Genomic DNA, 23857 nt, shown 5'->3' with positions numbered 1-23857 from the left:
TCACGGAGAAATCAATTGTTGATCTTCTGGGTGAAAATACCGGCACAGGCTACAGATTCCAACTATCGGAATCAAAGGTGAAACCCAAGACCAAAGAAGCTGTTAACCAAGCTCTCTACACAAACTGGAAGCCAGGAAAAAGTGATTGCAAAGTGGTAGAATTTCATCCTAAGCTGAGGATTTGGCACAAGATTCTCCTACACTGCATCAATCAAAGGCCAAAGGGAAGCTCTTCAGATTACATCAATTTCGGTCAGAAAGTGATGCTTTTCTTCATTCAGGACCGCAAGAAGATCTGCCTTCCTTTCTTCATATTCTCTTATCTCAAAGAGTGCATCAAGAAGTCCAGAACAACTGCTTCTCCAAAGTCTGCAATCAGATACATTCCTTTTGGAAGATTGCTCTCAGACCTCTTTCTGGAAAGCAAATTGATAGAAGATCTGACTAAAGCAGGCTGTACAGAGGATCTGACGACCGTTGTTGGTGATGTATTCACTTCCACATCCATGAAAAAGATGGGATTGATTAAGACAAAGGTGGCACCTGCTCATGAAGATACCTCTGATGAAATCCGACAGAGAAGAGTCCCTCTGACCGATTACCCTCTATGGTCCCAAGCTGATGATCCAGTTGCCATCTTGCACTATCTAGCTGATTTGAGGGAACAAGGTTTTGAAATAGATGTGGATGAGTTCTTCAGAACCCTGCCTCCAGCTCCAGAATTTGATTCTCCTCCCAAGAAGAAGAAGAAGAGAAGAATAATTATAGAAGAATCCTCTGAAGAGACTGATCCCTCTGATGGTGTTGATCAGAGGAAGAAGAATGAAAAGCCTAAGAGGAAACATGAGGAACCCTCTCAGCCAAATGCTCCATCTGATGGTGATGATAATGATGCTCCTCCACCAAAGAAGTTGAAAAAGCAAGTGAGAATTGTGGAGAAGCCAACTCGTGTGGAACCAGCTGTTGAGGTAACCAGAATTGAGGCTCCTGCCAGGGTTACTAGATCTGCAGTGAAATCATCAAGTAAGTCTGCTGTTTCATTTATTGATGATGATTTAAGCTCATTTGATGCACTACCCATTTCTGCCCTCCTAAATCGCACTGCTACCCCACTCTCTCCCATTCAAGAGTCTCAACCAGCTGACCAACACACCTCTCCAACTACCTCACCTAGATCTTCATTCTTCCAACTCTCTGATGAAGAAGCACCTCTTTGGAATATGCTTCAGACTCTCAAACCCTCTGAACCTACCTCACCTATAACCATTCAATATAACCCTCAAGCCTCTGAACCCATTATTTCTGACCAATCTCACCATGAACCCAGAACCTCTGATCACTCTGTCCTCAGAGCATCTGATCATCCAGTTCGCAGAACAAATGATACAGACACCACAACTCCCTGTCCCTCTGTATCCTTTCCCACAAATATTGCCGACTCTTCACCCTCAAATAACTCTGAATCCATTCGCCAATTTGATCAAATTGCGAAACAGAAAGAGTCTGCTATTCCTGAGTACTATCAAACCATTCCTAGCCCAAGGAAATATCCTGGACCTAGACCAGAATGTCTAGTTGATCCAGATCATCCTATTCCAATAGTCCCCTTGAATGCAGCATCTCCTCCATTTCTTCCTGTACAACCAGCACTTCCCTCACAACCAGAACATGTTCAACCAGAGAACTCGGTCTCTAACCATTCCTCGGTTAGATCTCCAAACCCTGAGGTTGAGACCTCTCAGCCTAACCCTGAGATCAACACATCAAACGTCCAAACTCTAGATGTTGGTTCTCCTCAAGGTGCTTCTGAAGCAAATAGCAGTAATCATCCCACTTCTCCTGAAACCAATCTCTCCATTGTTCCCTATACATATCTCAAACCCAGCTCCCTTCTTAAGTGCATCAGTGTGTTTAATTATGAAGCATCATTAATGGTTCGCAATGTGCAAGGTCACACTGACCTTCATGAGAACCCTGACTCTGTTGCTGAAGAATGGGATCATCTGTGTGATTGGATGATTGCTCAAGTTCCTATCTTGATTGAAGGTATGAAAAACGGTAGAAAGGGGGGGTTTGAATAACGTTTTCAAGATAAAACTTCCACCTTAAAGATTTTAACAAATCTTTCGAGAACTAAGTGCTAAAGATAAGAGATAGAAAAGCACACAAGGATTTTTATCCTGGTTCACTTGATAAATCCCTCAAGCTAATCCAGTCCACCCGTTAAGGTGATTTCTTCCTTCTTCAAAGTACATAAATGAAACCTTGGGCTAAAGCGTCCCGGCCATAAATCGTGGGTGAGTTAACCTTGGGCCACAAATCTTTTTTCAAAAAAGAATTAATCTTTTGAAAACTAAAAAATATTACAATTAACTCATGTTTTTTTACCAAGAACTATGTAGCCTTGATTTTCTCTGTTGATAGAGAATACGTAGGTTCGAGGTCACTCCCGCCAGGCACTCCAAACAATGAATCTAAATTTTGTTCTTCTTTGTAGAATAATTTTCTCATTACACTAGCAACTTGTAAATATATTTTTTTTTAATACAAGACATTTTCTTAAGGGCAAAATAAATGATTTAGAAAGCTAGGAAACCTTGCATAATTGACCATACGTAACCGTTTCTTAACGGACGTTGTAGGGCGCTAACGCCCTATACGTAACCGAATCCCGAATCTAGGTTTTGTTTCTTTTATTTTGGGTTCTCTGATGTTCTCCCTAAAAACATTAGTGGCGACTCTTCTGATACATGATTATTTTTAATGTGCAGTCACAGTGTCACTCGCTCCCTCTTCAAGCATCGCTGCGCCGACCGCTCCCCCTCTTCACTCGCCGAGTCACCCACAGCGAAGAAACACACCCTCTTCATTGTGCGACATGCCGACATCTACTATCTTTCGTCTGGTGATGTTGCTGCTACTATGGTCTTCACTGCATGCCACAGTCGTCTCAGTCCCAAATGGGACTGCTGCTGTTGACACTCTGAGGCCAGATTTTTATAGTGAAACATGCCCCAGTTGCGCGATATTGTATATCGCGTGATCCTCACCAGCATTCAGACTGATCCACGCATCAGTGCTAGACTCATGAAGCTTCACTTCAGTGATTGCTTTATTCAGGTAATTTTTTCAAACAAGAGATTGATTATATATTTTTGTTGTTCATATTAAACAATTAATATGTTTTATGTTTGTGACTGACAGGGCTGCGATGCATCAGTATTGTTGGCCAACACGGCCAAGATAGATAGCGAGCGAGATGCAGAGCCAAACATATACATATTGAAGGGATTCAAAGATGTCAATGAAATAAAAAAAGCGGTGGAAGCAGCATGTCCGGCCACTGTTTCATGCGCTGACATCCTTGCGATTTCCGCAGAAATCGCTTCTGTTGTGGTGAGGGCAATGGACTGGGCGAGCCCCTAGGGGGGCAACGCCCAGCATGTATCCCGCCCTGAGGCGGGGCCCTGGCCTTCAGATGGGCCTTGACCTTGGAGGCCCAATTGGCCCAATAGGTAGTACCCAAGCTCTATAAATAGGAGGTAGTTATCAAGTGTAGGGGACTTTGGGCTCATTTGATAAAATAACACATGAAATTCAGCATTCTCTCTCTTACTCTCTCTCCCTAGCACAATCTCTCTACCCTTTGGTACTATACCTTCTCTCAATGTTCATTCCCAGAACATTTGGCGCCGTCTGTGGGGAATCGAAAACTTTCTACTCCCATTCACGTGGATTGATTGTGCATGAAGTTACCTCTGATTGTGATTAGGCAATTCTCTGGTTTTCTGATTTTGATTCTGTGACTAGTGTTGGTTCTCCGATCGAGTTTGCATCGTTTCTGGTTTGGATGGAGACTCGACGCAGGAGGCAGCATCATTCACCAATGCGACAGCGGATTTCGCCGCCTCGGCGGCCTCATCGTGTGGACCTGGATTCTCCGGTACGAACGACAGGAGTACAGTCGCCTTCTCCTCTTCCATCACCACCACCTCCTCCATCGCCTTCACAGGTGGGATCTCTGGAGCGTTCACCAGAGAATTCACCTGCTCCGGAGCAACAGCCGGCGGTGACACAGGAGCAATGGCGCCATTTGATGCGCAGTATTGGCAACATCCAGCAGCGGAATGAGCATCTACAGGCTCAGTTAGATTTCTACCGTCGCGAGCAGCGAGATGATGGAAGCAGAGAAGCAGACTCCGTGGCTGAGTTCCGTCCGTTCTCGGAAGATGTTGAGAATGTGGTGATTCCGGATAACATGAAAACGTTAGTTCTGGATTCTTACAGCGGAGATTCCGATCCGAAAGATCATCTTCTGTATTTTAATACGAAGATGGTGATAATTGCGGCGTCAGATGCGGTGAAGTGCAGGATGTTTCCATCGACGTTCAAATCGACGGCGATGGCGTGGTTCACAACTTTGCCGCGTGGATCGATTTCAAATTTCAGAGACTTCTCATCCAAGTTTCTAGTGCAATTCTCGGCAAATAAGAATCAGCCGGTGACAATCAATGACCTATACAATATTCGCCAGCAGGAAGGGGAGTCACTGAAAGAGTACATGGCGAGGTATAGCGCGGCGTCGGTAAAGGTAGAGGACGAGGAGCCTCGAGCTTGTGCTTTAGCATTTAAAAACGGTTTGCTGCCGGGAGGGTTGAACAGCAAATTGACACGTAAGCCGGCGCGCTCGATGGGAGAGATGCGTGCTCGTGCCAGCACTTATATTCTCGACGAGGAGGACGACGCTTTCAAAAGAAAGCGCGCGAAGTTGGAAAAGGGCGACACGTCGCCCAAGCGCGTGAAAAAAGATAGGAGCGGCGAAGATAAGGGGGAAGGCGAACAGCAGAGGCCGGGTAAGGGGAAGTCGGTATTCAAACCGACCAAGGAACAGTTGTATCCACGGCGCGATGATTATGAACAACGTCGGCCTTGGCAATCTAAGTCTCATCGCCAGCGGGAGGAAACTGATATGGTGATGAACACAGATGTATCGGATACGCTCCGAGGGGCAAGCGACGCAAATCTAGTGGATGAGCCGGAGGCCCCAAAGTATCAGCCACGGGACGCCAATCCCAAGAAGTGGTGCGAGTTCCACCAGTCCGCCGGGCATGATACGGATGACTGTTGGACTTTGCAGCGGGAGATTGACAAGTTGATTCGGGCGGGATATCAAGGAAATCGTCAAGGCCAGTGGCGCAATGGAGGCGATCAAAACAAAGCGCACAAGCGGGAAGAGGAGCGAGCGGACACTAAGGGCAAGAAAAAACAAGAATCAGCGGCTATCGCCACAAAAGGGGCTGATGACACGTTCGCTCGACACTCAGGACCGCCCGTCGGGACCATCAACACCATCGCCGGGGGATTTGGCGGCGGTGGCGACACTCACGCGGCGCGTAAACGCCATGTTCGTGCCGTAAATTCCGTTCATGAGGTCGCTTTTGGATTCGTACACCCTGACATAACAATCTCGATGGCGGACTTTGAGGGGATAAAGCCTCATAAGGACGACCCGATTGTGGTGCAGTTAAGGATGAACAGTTTCAACATTAGAAGGGTACTCCTGGATCAGGGTAGTTCGGCTGATATTATCTATGGTGATGCATTTGACAAGTTGGGACTAACTGACAATGATCTAACTCCATACGCGGGAACCTTGGTAGGTTTCGCGGGGGAGCAAGTAATGGTGCGGGGATACATTGATCTAGACACAATATTTGGGGAAGACGAGTGTGCTAGGGTTTTGAAGGTAAGGTATCTGGTTCTCCAGGTGGTAGCATCCTACAATGTCATCATTGGGCGAAATACGTTGAATCGCCTTTGTGCTGTAATTTCGACAGCCCACTTGGCGGTCAAGTATCCGCTAAGCAGTGGAAAGGTGGGAAAGCTGAAAGTGGACCAGAAGATGGCGAGGGAGTGTTACAATAATTGCCTTAACTTGTACGGCAAGAAGAGTGCGTTGGTTGGTCATAGATGTTATGAAATCGAAGCTTCGGATGAAAATCTCGATTAGGAGGTGAGCAAATTCTGGCGAGCACGTTTGCTTTGGCGAGCTAGTGTTGTTGGCGATGGAGTTCGACGGCGAGAGAATGTCGTTGGCGTTGGAATCTAGCAAGCACGTTTTACCCCGGCGGCGGAATTCTGGTGGGCACGTTTTATTTTGGCCATGGAAGTTTGGCGAGTAAAGCGTTGCTATGGTTAAGATCGCTGGCCAACAAATTTTTCCAATTCCTTCAAACTTTTCCTCCGTCTTTCATTTGATTCCCTTCTCAGTTGTTGTATTTCCTAATTTTCTTATTTTGAAGTTGGTATTAAAAGTTATATTGTCTTCACTGGTTTTGATTCAGATAGAGAGGAGCAAATCGGATCAAAGAGAAAGAGCGGGTGAATTGGGGCACACCATTAAAGTTTTGTGAAACTTGGAAGACTTCCATAAGCGGTTTGTTATTGGGTGGGACAAGCTCCTGATGGCGCGATTTAGTTACAAAGTGAAACAAGTTTCACGATGAACTAAATTAGCCCCGGAAAAGCCCACGTAACAACCGGATTCATTGGCGATGTGTGGGGTACAAATTGCCCATTCTACTGAGCACCGCTTTGGTAATCCAACTGGCCATTGGAACCCAAAGCACTTTGCGTCCCGAAATGGGACGATCACACCAAGGGTGGCGACCTACCGCTAGGGTGGTGACCTCATGCCAAAGGGTGGCGACCAAACGCTATGGGTGGCGACCTGTAAGACTCAGTTTAGACACACAAAAGTCGCCAAAAGGGTGGCGACCTCACGCTAAGGGTGGCGACCTACCGCAAGAGGGTCGCGACCTACCGCAAGAGGGTTGCGACCTACCGCTAAAGGGTCGCGACCTACCGCCAAAAATGAGGGTAGCGACCTACCGCAAAATGGTGGCGACCTACCGCAAGAGGGTCGCGACCTACCGCAAGAGGGTTGCGACCTACCGCCAAAAATGAGGGTAGCGACCTACCGCAAAATAGTGGCGAGCAAGTCAAACTAATTTCTTATAAGGCTAAAGCAAGATGGTGAGGACGATGCGGCGGCGACTTCAGCTTGAAGACACATTGTGCTCTCATGCTTCGAGCTCGGTGTCTTGTGGACTGGTTGAGTCCCTTCGCCATATTAGGGGGCTCGCCCAGGAAGCAACTTGATCCATGAAGATGCTACGAGGGGCGGATGCGGGGGAGATTGGCGGGAGACCATGTCATCAGGCGAGCCAGCTTCTATTCAGCGAGTCACGTCATATAAAGCGGGCCACCACGACTCCTTAATCTTGTAGACGTTTGTACACCATCTTTCTAGGTCCCGCGTCAATCGGAGATTCATGTATTTGCGTATTTCCTTGCGCTATTGGCGGTTTGTGTTTCATTTGCGCCATGTCGGCGACCTACACGCTTTATACATCCTTTGTTGATCCCGCCAAGTGGCGTGGCTAGGTGATCTTCTAGGCGGGGAAGCTATTGCAACTAGAAACTTGGGAATAGTTCCTGCGCGTTGGTCGAAACCGCCAGCCGAGGAACGCCGTACCAAGTGGAAAGTGGCAACGGGCGACTTGCTAGGGGAATCACAAGGGGACAGAGATTGACGGTCACAGTTTGGAGACACACTTCGCTCTCCTGCTTCGAGCTTGTGGACTTGCGGACCAAGGGCGCTCGCCCTTCATCTTTTGGCTGTCAAACCCAATTGTTATTGTTTGTGGGAAAGCGCGAAAAGCCTCGCCATTATAAAGATCAAACACCATCGCCTGGCAGGTGACACCAACAACAAAGTTCAGTCGCTCGCCGGGGTTACCGCCAGTCGGTGATTGAATGATCAGCACATGACCCATGCCTGCCACCTTTTCCGCCGGCGAACGATCATACACCTGCTCCAACTTATCGCCAATACGAAGTAATCGTTCTCGCCGCTTGTGGACTAGTGGACTTGCCAGCTCGGGTTGCTCGTCAAGTCAGTGGACTGGGTAACTGAAAATGCAAGTTTCCTTTTGCTCAAGCCATGTTGGCAGTGCAGATTCTGGTGTACTGTAAGACATATGTAAAAGCATTTAAAAGACACCCTTAGCTCTCATACCTCGAGCTCGGTGTCTTGTGGACTAGTGGACTGGGCGAGCCCCTAGGGGGGCAACGCCCAGCATGTATCCCGCCCTGAGGCGGGGCCCTGGCCTTCAGATGGGCCTTGACCTTGGAGGCCCAATTGGCCCAATAGGTAGTACCCAAGCTCTATAAATAGGAGGTAGTTATCAAGTGTAGGGGACTTTGGGCTCATTTGATAAAATAACACATGAAATTCAGCATTCTCTCTCTTACTCTCTCTCCCTAGCACAATCTCTCTACCCTTTGGTACTATACCTTCTCTCAATGTTCATTCCCAGAACAGGCAACTAATGATTTTCTCACTTAGCTTGTGTTCTAATTTTTATGAACAATTTAATGTTTAAAATAAATCTGACCTTTAATTTATCTGATTATGTAACTTGTATATATATTTACAGGCAGGAGGTCCCACGTGGCAGGTTCCACTGGGAAGAAGGGACAGCTTGAAGGCATATAAGAAACTCGTCAACAAAAATTATCCAGAATTGACTTTCACTCTGGACGAGCTCAAAGCTGCTTTTGCAGCCAAGGGTCTCACCTATGTGGATCTAGTCGCTCTCTCTGGTAAAATATATTCACAATTTTAATTACACCTACACTTAGATAAAATATATTCCCAAAATTATATGTTTGCTTTTTATTTTTCTTTAAATGTAAAAATTTAACCAACTGACACTTATATTAAATGAATATTTATAAAAGACATAAATAATTGAATATTCATAAATATATGATTTTCTGCATTTTTTCTGAAGAATTTTATATTTTTCATTTTAACTGTTATCATCTAATTCTGAAATTTCATATTTAAATTAAGATAAAAATATTTTCTCTTCAAATTCTAACTTGTAGTTTATTTGGACGTGGACAAAAAATACCTATTAGAGTGAATATAATCTGGTGTTTTTTATTAGTAGATAAACTCTAAGAAGGATAAGTCCATCGGTTTCTTACTCAAATAAAGATAAAATGTAAATTTTTCGAGGAAAATTTAAAATCTTATGTTGCATAGGATTTTTTGTCGGATAAATATCATATTTTTAAGAATAAAAATTATTTATGTCTTTCAAAAATAATTATCCACTATAAAAAAATATTATAGGTTTAATTTCAACTTTTAAAGAAAAGAAATAAGCAAACATACAAAATATATTATTTTAATTATTTTTATCTTTAAGAAAAAATATTCTATATAAAATATTCTAAGTAAATATTGGATAAAATCAACATAGTCTTAGGTGCTCTAATAATATTTTAGCACGTGTTATTAGCTAAATTTTCTTAAACACAGTAGAAAATCATAATCAAATAGTGCCGGTGCCACCACCACACCATTCTTAATTTAATGTCAATTTCTGCCTCTTTCTCATAAGCCAGTGAGTGATCATATCAAATAAGAAAACTACTTCCTTTGATTTGAAAACAATGGTTAAAATAAAGCACATTGTTTAATAATAAACTCAATTGAAAACTATTTAACAACATTGTGGATTTTGACTTTTTTTTTTAATTATTATTGTGAGGGCTAGCGGCCTAGTGAGTTTTGAGTTATGTTTTGATCCACATCTCATTTGTGTACTTAATCAGGTGCTCATACATTTGGAAGAGCTCAGTGTAGATTTTTCAAGCACCGCCTCTACAACTTGTCCATGATTCCGGTGTACACTGGCCCCAATATGGATAGCTCATATTTGGACTCATTGCGTACCTTATGTCCCGAAGATGGAGGGGACGATTACGAGGCCTATTTGGACATATACAGTCCTGATGAATTTGACAATGGGTACTACAAGAGCCTGATTGCACAACATGGAACATTACAAACGGATCAGGAATTGTTCTCCTCTGATGCAGACACTGCCAACCTTGTCTCTAGCTTCAGCAGAGATCAGAAACTATTTTTTGATCAGTTTGTTGAATCAATGACAAAGATGAGCAGGCTGGGTGTATTGACGGATAATGACGGGGAGATCCGCCGCCACTGCAACTTGGTCAATGGTGCCACCGGCTTTCACTTTTTGTGGATTTGGTCATTTTTTACCTTATTCTATATATTTATCACTTCTTGTTAGTGTTATGCTGGACCTTATTATTTATTTATATATTTATAACTTTATGATAGTATTTTATAATTTATGATGCTGCATTAAGTTTTATGACTACATGTATAAAGAACAAAGTGGCTATTCCTAACGCGAAGAAACTGCTTCATGGAGCACAAAACACCTAGAAAATGGACCTGAACCCATTAGGCCTAGAAGTCTAATTTGGCATTTATCATAATACTAATTAGTAATCACTAAATCTTTCTTATCCACATGTCTAATTTGAACTACATCTATTCACCCATTTTAAAATTTACATATAAAATAAGGTAAACATTAATTAAAAACAAAAGATTAATAACTAATTGTCTGACGTGCTGCTGCTCACAACAACAATCAATAAAAGATTCAAACATAAAAAGAATATAAAAAGGTCAAAATGCAAATCACCATCCTGCCTGTCTTTGATGCTAGTCTTGCAACAGTTTCATCCATGTGATGTTGTAAGCCCTCGAGATTGAAGTTGTTGGAAGCTTCATCCATACAAGATTTTTGATTGGTTCAAAAAAAAGGTCAAAATGCAGCTCATCCAAATAAGTTTCAAGTTACATTTAGAGCCATTGGCAGCTCAAGCATCAACCTCACCCACACTGGGTGAGATAAATTAAACAATAGCACTTTTTAAAACATACATTTTGCTCAAAATTTAGATGTTTAGCATAGTGATACAGTCAAAATTAGGTGTGCATGAGATTCTTATGTTTTTTGCTGTGGTGTTCAGTGTAGGTTACAAATCTGGAGCTAACAAAGCTTGGAGCTAGAACACTACATAGTGCCCACACTTGGTAATGAAAGTGCTTCGTGAGGCCTCTAGAGTTTGATGTTAACCAAAGGACCAAATGTTGGAATCTAAGAAGAGCTATTAAATAGTCAAAAACAGGTTCACTAGAATACAACATGAAAGAAACCTTTATGAAGTTTTTAGATAATTCAAGCATTCCAAATCACCATGCCTGTCAAATTTCAAATTTTCAAGTCATTGTTCATTATGTAATTAGGAAACTTAATCATATATCCCAATGGCCCAATCTATTAATTACACAAGTTAGAATTTTCACATATAGAGGCCGCAATTGACGCCCAATTGATAAACGAGCAAACAGATAGCAGAAGACAAGGTACATCTCCTCCGGCTGGTTAAGAAATACCAAAAGCAAGGCACATTAGGGCATTACTTTGAGGAGACATAGACCTCGCAAAGCTGACACATCACACTCCTGATAAGGTGTGTAGAGCACACCTAAGGTAACAGGAATAGCAAGAAAACGTGTAGGAATCATAAGAAATTAGAAATTCGCTCAATTAAGCAAGACTCACCAAATCATTAATTTGTATGAACGTGAATTTTGAGTAGTGAAAAGAAATCAGAAATCATGTCAAGCAGCAATGGCCTAAAAAGTGTTTGATTTTACGTGTGATCTGAACTTAGTCTCCAGGCTTGGAGTTACACAAGAAGTTGCTACAAACGCCATTCTTAGAAGGATCTTCCTATCATGTCTCAGGATCGTAATAAACAGCACGACACACACACAAGCTGGCTATTTTGCCATCAAAAGAATCTCTATATCTTGTGGATGCAATAGAATATAGTCAATAGAATATAGTCGAACATTATAGGGACTCCCAGGTTTCTTCGGATTTTCACCCTGCCACCCATGTACAAGAGCATTTATGAGTTGTAAAATCATTTCAGCATTACTGCATGAACTCCTATATCTGATCCCAGAAAAAAGGAAGGCAAAAATTCTTCTATATGAATTAACAAACTAAAAGTTAACACTAGTTTTCAGATGGAATGTGAAGGTAAGGCAGAACCAGGTAAAGTTCTACCAATGACCAATAATATTAAACTTCGAACACGAAGGACATTTGGTTGGATATTGTAAGATATCCAAAACGGGGTCCTTTCATCGAAATTAACTGACAAAAGATTCTGAAGCCGAAGATCAATCATTATGGATTCACGTCCACTAATCAGATACAATGAGGAGCGGAAGCACAAAATGAGTATCAATAACAAGTCACTTACTGGTGGAATAAAACCATAGCTCTGTCCTTCCCAGTAGGGAACATTTCCACCATGATCAATCACAATATGACAAGTTTCCCCTGGAGCCTTTGGTCCCACTATTCTCTCAACAGAAACAATTGTTGTATATGGTTGTTTAGGCTTGTGCAAGTTCAATGGAGGCTCTGAAGCAGCTTCCAATTCTAATGGGGAGACAATCACTTTGGGTACACTCGCTTGTTGCACTGGCACTGACATGCATATCACCTGACGACTTCTTACACAGGAGCTGTTTGCTTTCAAGTCCAAAGTAAACACCGGTGCCCATGAGTTATCCCAAAAGTTGAAGTTAGATGCCTGCGACACCAAGTGTAGTTTACTTTAAGAAAATGAAAATTATATAAACAAAACAGAAAGCAAATTTTAAAAACATAATTAAGTGAAAATCATCTCTTGTTCTAGAAACTGCAGTATCCTTCTCAGACACAACTTTTGAAATCACTTTATTTTATAAGCAATAAGAATTATATTGAAATGAAGTACAAGGGGTACTTCAAGCCAATACAAGAGAGAAGGAGGGGAAAGTAAAGGCTAAGTCTAAAGAGTTACAAAGACAAAATCCTTCAACGGTTTACCGACTACCAACTACCTCTTTGGAAAGAAGGATTTTAGAAAGAAAGGCCTCATTAAAACCTTACTAGGAAAAACCCCTTGGGAAAACCTAGTAAGGAAAAAGAGTACCCTTTTCTAAAATCCAATATGACATTCCAAAGAGTTGTCTAAAAAGCTAAAAAATAAACCCGTTCCATGTTCACCACAACAGCACAACAACCGATCCTTCCAACTCACAAGCCTTGGTTCCAAGCAATTCCGTATCTTACAAAGTAAACACTCGCACTCGCACAAGACAAACAGTAACAATAAATGAAGTCAGATTGCTTCCTTCAATTAATTCAATCCATCTTGCCAGCACCTTGGATCCTTGCTGATTTATATTTACTTCTCAAGAGACGAAGAAAGACATGAATCCATAACATGGGATGAGATCACCAATAATACTTCAAGCAAAACTCCTCTGTAGGTATGTAAGTACAAGGTTCAAGGATCCTTTAACAGCAGGAAAACAATCACCAAAATCCAAAAGAACAATCACCAAACTGCACTATCCATGCATAACCTGGTAATACGTAATAAAAAAAGCATCCGTAGAAACAATAATGTAAAACTCAGAAATGAACACACCATAACTACTCGAGTGTGCTACCCAGACACGGTTATGAAAGCACTAGGAAAACCAAAATGCCACATATACCAAACTCTACATGCCTAAGATCATAATATTCAGTTGCACCAGTTCTAAGAAGAAGATCATCTAGACCAACAACCAACAGTTTCTCTTGGGTAACAATTAAAATATATCTTTGACCGATATTTCTCAATCCATTAGTCTTGTAGGTACAGAAATGAAACAGATCAAATGTACGGAAATATTTAGTTTCTTCGAATCTCATTCAGAAATAAATATCCACCACTCTTTATAATTGCTCCCTGGAGGTTCTATTGCAGCCATACCAAATCAAATTAATCATAAAAACCTAACATATAAATTCAGATCCTTCAGACAGTTTGGTGTATAAATTTCACATGATAAAAATCAGCAAAAGCAATAAAACATTCATATAATCATGTTTCCAAGGAAAGAAGGCAAACAAAACGAATCAGAAGAAACACCAAACCTTAAACCCTGATCTTCTGATAGACAAATCACTGCCAACAGGAACAGTTACAGCCATCTGCAAAAAACCCACAAAACAAAAGTCTCAGTATTCGTGAATAAAATTCTATCAAGCTACTAAGAATCTCATACAAACAAAAAATCCAACTTTGGTTAATTCTCCAAAGACTTATGCATCAATCAAAAACCCAGATGGAAAGTAGTTGGGGAATAAAAACAAAGACAAAAAGGTCAAATTTTGAATCCATTTGAGGTGATCCAATTGTGCTGGAAGCGAAAAAGAGTGTCAAAGTGGAGAAAACGATTGTTACATGTGACACTGCCAAGTGAGCCATGATGATGGGATCAAAGAACAAAGGTGGTGTAGTAATCTGAGAAGATTATTAATACTTATAAGGAACAATTTGTGAGAAGCTGGAGTTGGATTTGGGTTTGATGATCTTTTGGAGAATGGAAGGGTCGCGTTTTTCTCTTCGATCTTTGTTGTGTCACTTCCTCAGTCATAGTACTCTTACTCACCCACCTTACCTTTGACCTTCAACTAGGAATAGTTAATTCGATTATTCTCTTTCTCTAAGTATCAATGTTTTTGGTCCAGACAGAGTTAAGATAGCTTTTTGCTTCCTCAAAGCACTTACTCGGTTCCTCATTACTTCTGTCATTACTTCTTTAATGATCAGTATGCACACTTGAAATCCCAAATCATGCTTATGGAACCCCTTCCTTCTATGAACAAGACTTTTCCCCTAGTTGTTCAGCAAGAAAGACAATTACATCAACATGTGGTTTCTGATTCTGCTTTAGAAACAAGAGCTCTTGTTGTTAATGAAAAAATGGTTCATGTTATTTGGCACAAACTCAGAATTCAGGAAATAATTCACAGTTTAGAAATTCTAATTCTTCTTAAGGAAGAGGTTCTCAAGGGAGAAGTGGTGGCAGAGGAAGAGGTGGAAAGTATAACCAGAACTATTCTCAGAACTCTCAGAATTCCCAAAGAGTTTGCACATACTGTGGGAAGAATAACCATACAATTGATACTTGTTTCTTCATATACGTAGAAGGCCAGGTAGCTGGAATATTGTCATTCAAATCACAAAGGAAGCAAATCCCAGAATTCATGTCATATTGTCATGCAAGCTAGGTAATAGACAACCAGCCTCTGTTTAAGGAAGATTATGTAGCAAGTCACATGTCAGCAGAGAATTACATGCAAAAGCACAAAAAAAGAGGACCACATTGTCTTCTTTCAAGCAGATCAAGATAAAAATAGTATGCATTTCAAAAGTAAATAATATTTTTGAATTAACCCCAAATTAGTCCGTAAAAAGAACACTGCAAGACACACTCAAAAAGTAGTATACAAGATCCTCGAAGAGTGCAACCGAAAGACACATTAGTCCTTTTGTCAAGTGGGATTTGTGACACTAATGGATCTACACGTGCAAATTAACTAGCTTAGTTGGTACTCATTGGGCCCATATACTTTTTCCACATATAATTTTGATATTGGAAAGAATTTGAAATAGTTTCCTTCGGTGGAAATGATGAGATCTCGGGTATCAAGGAAGAGAAGTCCATCAAAGAGAAAGGCAGGTAGCATGAGTGCCCAATATACGTGGGAAAATAATAAGGGCCAAGTAAGTACTATGTAAACAAGTTAACATGCCACATGTGCAAATCGGTTAAGTGAAATGGAGCCTTAAAAACCCACTTATTTTTCAGGACTAATTTGGGGGTTTGTTCTAATATTTCTCAATTAAAAGCACTCATACTTAAACCCCCTTCACTCCTCTCCCCAATCGCTTCCCCCAAAAAAAACATGTGGTGCTTGCAAATAATTATTATTGACACAACACACAATTGAAGAATTACCTTGATTCCCAACTGAAGCATCCACAATGTTGATTTCCCCACAAAGTTGAACAAGCGGGATGAAAAAAAAGAATTATTAACATCAGCCATAAGGTATAAATATTATGGGCATTAAGTGTTACTGTGTTGCATACTAACAGGAAAAGAGAAGCAGAACTAACCTTGGAGGGAAAAATCCTTAAGGCTTACATGACAGACTATAAACATCCTCAGTGATATTTGATTTTTTTAATTTCATTGCTAAAGTTTCTGCACAGTCTAAAGCTTGCAAGTTCGTAATGAAGCTTTGCTTCTGTAAGTGAGACACATAGCTTTCCATGGCATTAGAGCAGGCTGTCTTGTGACTTATCCCATGTCCACAGCCCTTGGCAACTTGCCTAGTATCAGGGAGAACCAGGGGACAAACTGTGGCAAAAGAAAGAGAATAAAGTTGAAAAATGGAGGATTAAGATAATTAGGAATAACCAATAAATGATTAAAAGTGCAGAATGCAACTAGCAAAAATCTACTAGGAAAACCAAATGATGACTGTTGAAATATCTTACTGGTAAGCCTCAAGTGACAATGTTTTTCATCTAGATCTAGATACAGAAAAGACAATCATGAAGGAAAAACTATCCCAAGTCACACTATACTATACTGTTGTCACAAAGGAAATATGTCATATTACACAAACTAACCTTTGTTCACGTTGCAATTAGACAGTCCTCTTAGAACTTTCTTGGCATGAGAAGGATCAAGCTTACTAGCAACCCATCTGAGGACTATATTTCTACAATCATTGACCCGAATTGAATGCTCAGGTAGAACATGTGATGCATCCATGTCCCAAAAATCAGAACCTTTTGATGCAATTGTTGTAGCTGCTTCTAATATAGCATTCTGACAAATTTGGTAGCAACATTCTTTTACAGGATCAATTTTCTCACAGGCAGTAAGGAGCTTGGAAGTATCAACTATGTCATTAAAATCATTCACATTTAAAGCATATATGACCAAACACATTAATATAAATAAAATTTTCATTTTTATACGTTGTGCTAGACAAACAACAATGAAAGGGAAAATTGGAGGAGGAAAGAAAGACCATAATATTCAGTGTGTGGAAACTACACAAGGAAAAAATCTAATAGGTGCAAAAGTCATGAATATGGACATACGGTTAAGAACGAAGAATGAACAGTAAACTACCCTGTAAGGATTTATTCTTTATTTAGTTTATCACTTTTCGTTACCATGTCTATATGATAAGAGTTTGATGTTAACCAAAGGACCAAATGTTGGAATCTAAGAATAGCTGTTAAATCATGAAAAATAGGCTCACTAGAATACAACATGAAAACCTTTTGAAGTTTAGAAATCAGACATACCAAATCACCATGTCTATCTAATTTCAAATTTTAAGTCATTGTTCATTACGTAATTAGAAAACTTAATCAAATATCCCCAATTGCCCCATCTATTACTTAAGCAAGTTAGTATTTTCACATATAGAGGCCACCAATGAAGTCCAATTGATTAACAAGCAAACAAGTAGCAGTCAACCAGGTGAGCCTCTAGTTGGTAAAGAAATTCCAAAAGCAAGGCACGTCCAGGCATTGCTTTGAGGAGACATAGCCATTGTAAAGTTGTCACATCACACATTTGATAAGGTGTGTAGGGAACCAGAAGAGATTAGAAATTCTCTCTATTAAGCAAGGCGTGCCAAAGCATTAGTTTGCAAAAATATGAATTCTGAGGAATTAATGAAAGAAGTTAGAAGTCATTTCAAGCTTTGATGGTGCAAAAATGTGTTTGCTTTTACCTGTGACCTGAACTTTGTCTCCAGGCTTTGAGTTACGCCATTCTTAGAGGGATCTTCCTTTCCTGTCTCAGGATCATAATAAACAGCTCGACGCACACACAAGCTGGCTGTTTTGCCATCAAAAGAATCTCCATATCTTGTGGACGCAATTGAATAGAGTCGAACATTATGGGGACTCCCAGGTTTCTTCGGATTTTCACCCTGCCACCAATGTACAATAGCATTTATGAGTTATGAAATCATTTAAGCATTTAATCCTACATCTGATCCCAGAAAAAAGAAAGGATAAAAATCTTCTGTGTGAATTAACAATCTATATGAATTAACAAACTTAAAAGGTACCACTAGTTTTCAGATGGAATGTGAACGGAAAGCAGAACCAGGTAAAGTTCTACCAATGGCCAATAATATTAAACTTTGAATACGAATTTGGTCCTCTCATCGAAATTAATTCACCAAATATTCTGAAGCCAAAGATCAATCACTATGGGTCCGCGTCCATTAATCAGATACAAAGAGGAGTGGAAGCATAGAATGAGTATCACTTACAAGCCATTTACTGGTGGGATAACACCGTAACTCTGTCCTTCCCAGTAGGGAACATTTCCATCATGATCAATCACAATATGAAAAGTTTCCCCTGAGCCTTTGGTCCCACTATTCTCTCAACAGAAACAATTGTTGCTGTATAACGTTGTTTAGGCTTGTATAAGTTCAAGGGAGGCTCAGCTCAGGAGCTTCTTCCAATTCTAATGGGGAGACAGTCACTTTGGGTACACTCGCTTGTTGCACTGGCACTGACATGCATATCACCTGACGACTTCTTGCACAGGAGCTGTTTGCTTTCAAGTCCTAAGTGAATACTGGTGACCATGATTTAACCCGAAAGTTGAAGTTAGATGCCTGCAACATCAAGCTTAGTTTTCATCAAAAATACAAATTATATAACCAAAACAGGTAGCTAATATTCAAAACATAACAAGGTGAACATCATCTCTTATTCTAACAACTGCAGTATCATTCCCAGACACCACTTTTGAAAATCAATTAAAAAGTAAAAAAAAAAAAAAAAGCATCTGTGTGCACTAGAGACAATTGGTAAAACTCAGAAATGAACACATCACAATACTCGAGTGTGTCCTAACAAGACACGGTCATCAAAGCACCATTACACTTGGAAAACCAAAATACCACGTAAATCAAAGCTCTAAATGCCTAAGATCATAATATTCAGTTGCACCAGTTCTATGTGGAAGATCGTCTCAACCAACAACCAACAGCTTCTCTTGGAAGAAAAATAAAACAAAACTTTCATCTTTAACCGATATTTCTCAATCCGTTACAGTCTTGTAGATACAGAAATGAACCAGATCAAATGTATAGAAAAAATAATTTTTTCTAATCTCATTCAGAAAGAAACATCCATCAATATCGATAATTGCTCCCTCGAGGCGCTATTGCACAGAATGCAACTCACATCTACTCAGATCAGAAGTGATTTTGAGCATTTGAAACTAAACATGTTATTAGTCAGAAAAATCTAACATATAACTACATATCCTTCAGACAGTTTGGTGTATAAATTTCAAATTACAAAAATCAGCAAAAGCAATAAAAAATTCATATAATCATGTTTCCAAGGAAAAAAGGCAAACAAAACGAATCAGAAGAAACAACAAACCTTAAACCCTGATCTTCTGATAGACAAATCACTGCCAACAGGAACAGTTACAGCCATCTGCAAAAACCCACAAAACAAAAGTCTCAGTATTCGTGAATAAAATTCTACCAAGCAACTAAGAATCTCAAACAAACAAAAAATCCAACTTCGGTTAATTCTCCAAAGACTTATGCATCAATCAAAAACCCAGATGGAAAAAAGTGGTGGGGATAAAAACAAAGACAAAAAGGTCAAATTTTGAATCCATTTGAGGTGACCCAATTGTGCTGGGAAGCGAAAAAAGTGTCAACGTGGAGAAAACGATGGTTACCTGTGATACTGCCAAGTGAGCCATGATGATGAGATCAACACATGTTTAATTATATCTCACTATCTTATTTTTCATATCATAGCGGAAGTTGTTTGGGTAATCCTGCAGATATTTGGTGAATTCATCATCATAGAGGAGACTGTCAGTGTTGGCAACACCAAGGAAAAGCCATGCTAGTCCGCCAAACTTGAATGTAGGGACTGATTCCATGAACATTCGACTAAGATAGCCTCTAAATGGAGCAACGCCGGTGCCGGTGCCGGTCCCAATCATTATATGGGTAGCATTTGGGTCATCCTCAGGCAAAAGCATTACCTTCCCTGAAGGGCCTGCAAAGAAAATTGTAGTATGTATGTGAAAACCAACACTTGTTGACAACCCAAGACGAGTTAAATCATCAGAAGTTTATCTTACAATTTTGTTATCCATCCTTCTATAAATTAGAGTGAACGTAAAATTGCAAGTTATTTATCAGTTGAAAGTAAAATTTAGAGTGAACACCCAAAGTTGTCACCGAGAAATTTGGAAGTGGACAAATTTCATTTTAGTGTCATGAGAAAACACAGATACACAAAAACATAGGCATATATAACCAAACGCTCAATAATATAAATAGATTCATTTTTATACGTTGAGCTAGACAAACCATAATGAAAGGGAAAATTGGAGGAGGAAAGAAAGACCATAATATTCAGTGTGTGGAAACTACACAAGGAAAAAATCAAATAGGTGCAAAAGTCATGAATATGGACATGTGGTTAAGAATGAAGTACGAACAGTAAACTACCCTGTAAGGATTTATTTTTTATTTAGTTTATCACTTTTCGTTACCATGTTCATATGATAAGAGTTTGATGTTAACCAAAGGACCAAATGTTGGAATCTAAGAAGAGCTATTAAATCGTGAAAAATAGGCTCACTAGATTACTAGAATACAACATGAAAACCTTTTGAAGTTTAGAATTCAGGCATACCAAATCACCATGTCTATCTAATTTCAAATTTTCAAGTCATTGTTCATTACGTAATTAGGAAACTTAATCAAATATCCCCAATTGCCCCATCTTTTACTTAAGCAAGTTAGTATTTTCACATATAGAGGCCGCCAATGAAGTCCAATTGATTAACAAGCAAACAAGTAGCAGTCAACAAGGTACTCTCCTCTAGTTGGTAAAGAAATTCCAAAAGCAAGGCACATTCAGGCATTAATTTGAGGAGACATGGCCATTGTAAAGCTGTCACATCACACTTTTGATAAGGTGTGTAGGGAAACAGCAGATATTAGAAATTCTCTCTATTAAGTAAGGCGCGCCAAAGCATCAATTTGCAAAAATATGAATTCTGAGTAACTAATGAAAGAAGTTAGAAGTCATTTCAAGCTTCGATGGTGCAAAAAAGTGTTTGCTTTACCTGTGACCTGAACTTTGTCTCCAGGCTTTGAGTTACACAAGAAGTTGCTACAAATGCCATTCTTAGATGGATCTTCCTTTCCTGTCTCAGGATCATAATAAACAGCTCGGCGCACACACAAACTGGCTGTTTTGCCATCAAAAGTATCTCCATATCTTGTGGACGCAGTTGAATAGAGTCGAACATTATGGGGACTCCCAGGTTTCTTCGGATTTTCACCCTGCCACCCATGTACAAGAGCATTTATGAGTTGTAAAGTCATTTCAGCATTAACTGCATGAACTCCTATATCTGATCCCAGAAAAAAGAAAGGATAAAAATCTTCTATGTGAATTAACAAACTGAAAAGACATCACTAGTTTTCAGATCTACTGTGAAGGCAAGGCAGAACCAGGTAAAGTTCTACCAATGGCCAATAATATTAAACTTTGAATACGAAGGACATTTCACATTTGGTTGGATGTTGTAAGATATCCAAAACAAGGTCCTTTCATCGAAATTAATTCACCAAATATTCAGAAGCCAAAGATCAATCATAATGGATTCACATCCACTAATCAGATACAATGAGGAGCGGAAGCATAAAATGAGTATCACTAACAACAAGTCACTTACCGGTGGAATAACACCATAACTCTGTCCTTCCCAGTAGGGAACATTTCCTCGATGATCAATCACAATATGACAAGTTTCCCCTGGAGCCTTTGGTCCCACTATTCTCTCAACAGAAACAATTGTTGCTGTATAAGGTTGTTTAGGCTTGTGTAAGTTCAAGGGAGGCTCGGGAGCTTCTTTCAATTCTAATGGGGAGACAGTAACTTAGGGCACACTCGTTTGTTGCACTGGCACTGACATGCATATCACCTGACGACTTCTTACACAGGAGCTGTTTGCTTTCAAGTCCAAAGTAAACACCGGTGCCCATGAGTTATCCCGAAAGTTGAAGCTAGATGCCTGCGACACCAAATGTAGTTTACTTCAAAAATGCAAATTATAAACAAAACAGAAAGCAAATTTTCAAAACATAATTAAGTGAAAATCATCTCTTGTTCTAGCAACTGCAGTATCATTCTCAAACAAAACAACTTTTGAATCAATTAATAAGTAATGAAAAAAGCATCTGTGTACCGTCGAAACAAAATGTAAAACTCAGAAATGAACACACCAACACTACTCAAGTGTGCCAACAAGACAAGGTCATCAAAACACCATTGCACTTGGAAAACCAAAATACCACGTAAATCAAAGCTCTAAATGCCTAAGATCATAATATTCAGTTGCACCAGTTCTAAGTGGAAGATTGTCTCAATCAACAACCAACAGCTTCTCTTGGAAGAAAAATAAAACAAAACTTTCATCTTTAACCGATATTTCTCAATCCGTTACAGTCTTGTAGATACAGAAATGAACCAGATCAAATGTATAGAAAAAATAATTTTTTCTAATCTCATTCAGAAAGAAACATCCATCAATATTGATAATTGCTCCCTCGAGGCGCTATAGCAGCCACACCAAATCAAATTAGTGCAAGTTGCACAGAATACAACTCACATCTACTCAGATCAGAAGTGATTTTGAGCATTTGAAACTAAACATGTTATTAGTCAGAAAAATCTAACATATAACTACATATCCTTCAGACAGTTGGGTCTATATATATAACATTACAAAACCAGAAAAGCAATAAAGCAATCATATAATAATGTTTCCAAGATCAAAAGGCAAACAAAACGAATCAGAAGAAACATGTTAGGACCCGAAAATCCTAACGTGGAGAAACGATAGAGAAAATAGGGAAAAGGGAATATTTTTGGTATTTTTTTCTGAATAAAAGACTTATATTAAATAAAAAGGATAAATAGGAACTGAGAGGCTGGTTCCTCTTCAGAACCAAGAGGCTGGTTCCTCTTCAATAGGGCTGGTTCCCTTTACAACTGAATAATTCAATCCATGATTCTAACCGAAGGAGGGCACTCCTATTTATTATAACTAATCCTAATATCAATAACTTAATCCCTAAGAAATACAGAAGATATAATACTAGAATAAGAGATAACATCTTAATATCAAAGATACTATAAAGATAGATTCCTAAATTAAATACTAATATAATTAATCCTAACAATACTCCCCCCCCTAAAATCAACCTTGTCCTCAAGGTTGGAAGTAGCATAGTAGATCCAATCTTCCCCTCCCGGGTCCCATTGTAGGCGGCAAACCGAGTGAAGCGCCAGAACAGCAAGTGTCCAAGTGTCCATATCTGGAGGCATTGGAGGAGGTCGCTTGGACAACACATTGAGGACCCATGGTTGCATTTGCATTGAGGCCTCAACCCTCCACATCGAGTCACCATCTTCATCCACAAATCCCAATGTTAATTGTGTACCTAGATGCTTGAAACCGTCTGATTTGCCAAACTTTTCAATCATAACAGAATTCACAGTCATTGACAACGGAGCATCTACCATAGAGATTGTGCTGATGTGAGGCATATGGGCAGCATCGTTTGTGAGACCTTCCATGGGCAAAGCAGTGTCTTGCTTGGACTCATTATAAATTCCAGAAGTAAGTGCAACATGTTGATTGCTTGAGTCCTCCTTGAGTACATCTTCGCTTGAGTCCTCCTTGAGTATGCCTTCTTCTTCCACCGAAATACTAGCAACGGTTTCCCCTTCGGTGTGAGAAGGAGGGGGGAGAGAAGCCTCTGGAGCCAGTGATTGTTCTTCAGCAAGGCTAAATTCTGCATCAATTTCCCTAGCAATCTCCATGGCACGCAACAAAGTTGTAGGACGGAAAGAATGCAACCTATGACGAACCATCAGTTTGAGG

General features: G+C 40.0%; 2 protein-coding genes and 1 pseudogene across 5 annotated transcripts; 1 reads left to right on the top strand and 2 right to left on the bottom strand.

Annotated features, from left to right (window-relative positions):
* Positions 1–10214, top strand: part of LOC130722745 (peroxidase E5-like) — a 41580-nt pseudogene extending 31366 nt beyond the window's left edge.
* A 1280-nt stretch (positions 10215–11494) lies between these two features.
* LOC130723130 (ferredoxin--NADP reductase, root isozyme, chloroplastic-like) lies at positions 11495–16171 on the bottom strand. Of its 4 annotated transcripts, XM_057574088.1 has the most exons (4): positions 14590–15731; positions 13953–14009; positions 12238–12573; positions 11495–11854 (listed from the first exon to the last, which is right to left on the bottom strand). In XM_057574088.1, exons 1-4 carry the CDS (start codon positions 14611–14613, stop codon positions 11747–11749), a joined length of 525 nt encoding a protein of 174 aa, XP_057430071.1. In that variant the 5' UTR covers positions 14614–15731; the 3' UTR covers positions 11495–11746. The 4 variants fall into 4 exon arrangements, 3 of the variants coding, with proteins under 3 accessions (XP_057430071.1, XP_057430070.1, XP_057430069.1); XM_057574087.1 differs by lacking the exons at positions 11495–11854; positions 14590–15731 and adding an exon at positions 15985–16171 and having other exon boundaries at positions 11953–12573; XM_057574086.1 differs by lacking the exon at positions 11495–11854 and having other exon boundaries at positions 11953–12573; positions 14590–15280.
* Positions 16002–16828, bottom strand: LOC130725660 (uncharacterized GPI-anchored protein At1g61900-like). The gene is made up of 3 exons (XM_057576869.1): positions 16504–16828; positions 16342–16404; positions 16002–16228 (listed from the first exon to the last, which is right to left on the bottom strand). Exons 1-3 carry the CDS (start codon positions 16826–16828, stop codon positions 16002–16004), a joined length of 615 nt encoding a protein of 204 aa, XP_057432852.1.
* Between the last annotated feature and the right edge of the window lie 7029 nt (positions 16829–23857).

Source organism: Lotus japonicus, chromosome 6, assembly GCF_012489685.1.
Source record: "Lotus japonicus ecotype B-129 chromosome 6, LjGifu_v1.2".
Classification (NCBI taxonomy): Eukaryota; Viridiplantae; Streptophyta; class Magnoliopsida; order Fabales; family Fabaceae; genus Lotus; species Lotus japonicus.
Note: the sequence above shows the minus strand (reverse complement) of the source record. Positions and strands in the feature narration are given on the sequence as shown.

What these genes read in the sequence shown, in the direction of transcription:
- LOC130725660 (XM_057576869.1), bottom strand. Translation starts at nt 16,828, where the DNA reads ATGTGTTTGGTCATATATGCTTTAAATGTGAATGATTTTAATGACATA. An exon ending in TAATTGCAACGTGAACAAAG is followed by an intron (nt 16,405 to 16,503) that starts GTTAGTTTGTGT and finishes TTCTGTATCTAG; the next exon opens with ATCTAGATGAAAAACATTGT. An exon ending in ATTTCAACAGTCATCATTTG is followed by an intron (nt 16,229 to 16,341) that starts GTTTTCCTAGTA and finishes CTTTTGCCACAG; the next exon opens with TTTGTCCCCTGGTTCTCCCT.
- LOC130723130 (XM_057574086.1), bottom strand. Translation starts at nt 14,613, where the DNA reads ATGACAGAAGTAATGAGGAACCGA. An exon ending in CAGAAGTAATGAGGAACCGA is followed by an intron (nt 14,010 to 14,589) that starts GTAAGTGCTTTG and finishes GGTTTTTTGCAG; the next exon opens with ATGGCTGTAACTGTTCCTGT. An exon ending in TCAGAAGATCAGGGTTTAAG is followed by an intron (nt 12,574 to 13,952) that starts GTTTGGTGTTTC and finishes TTGGTGTCGCAG; the next exon opens with GCATCTAACTTCAACTTTTG.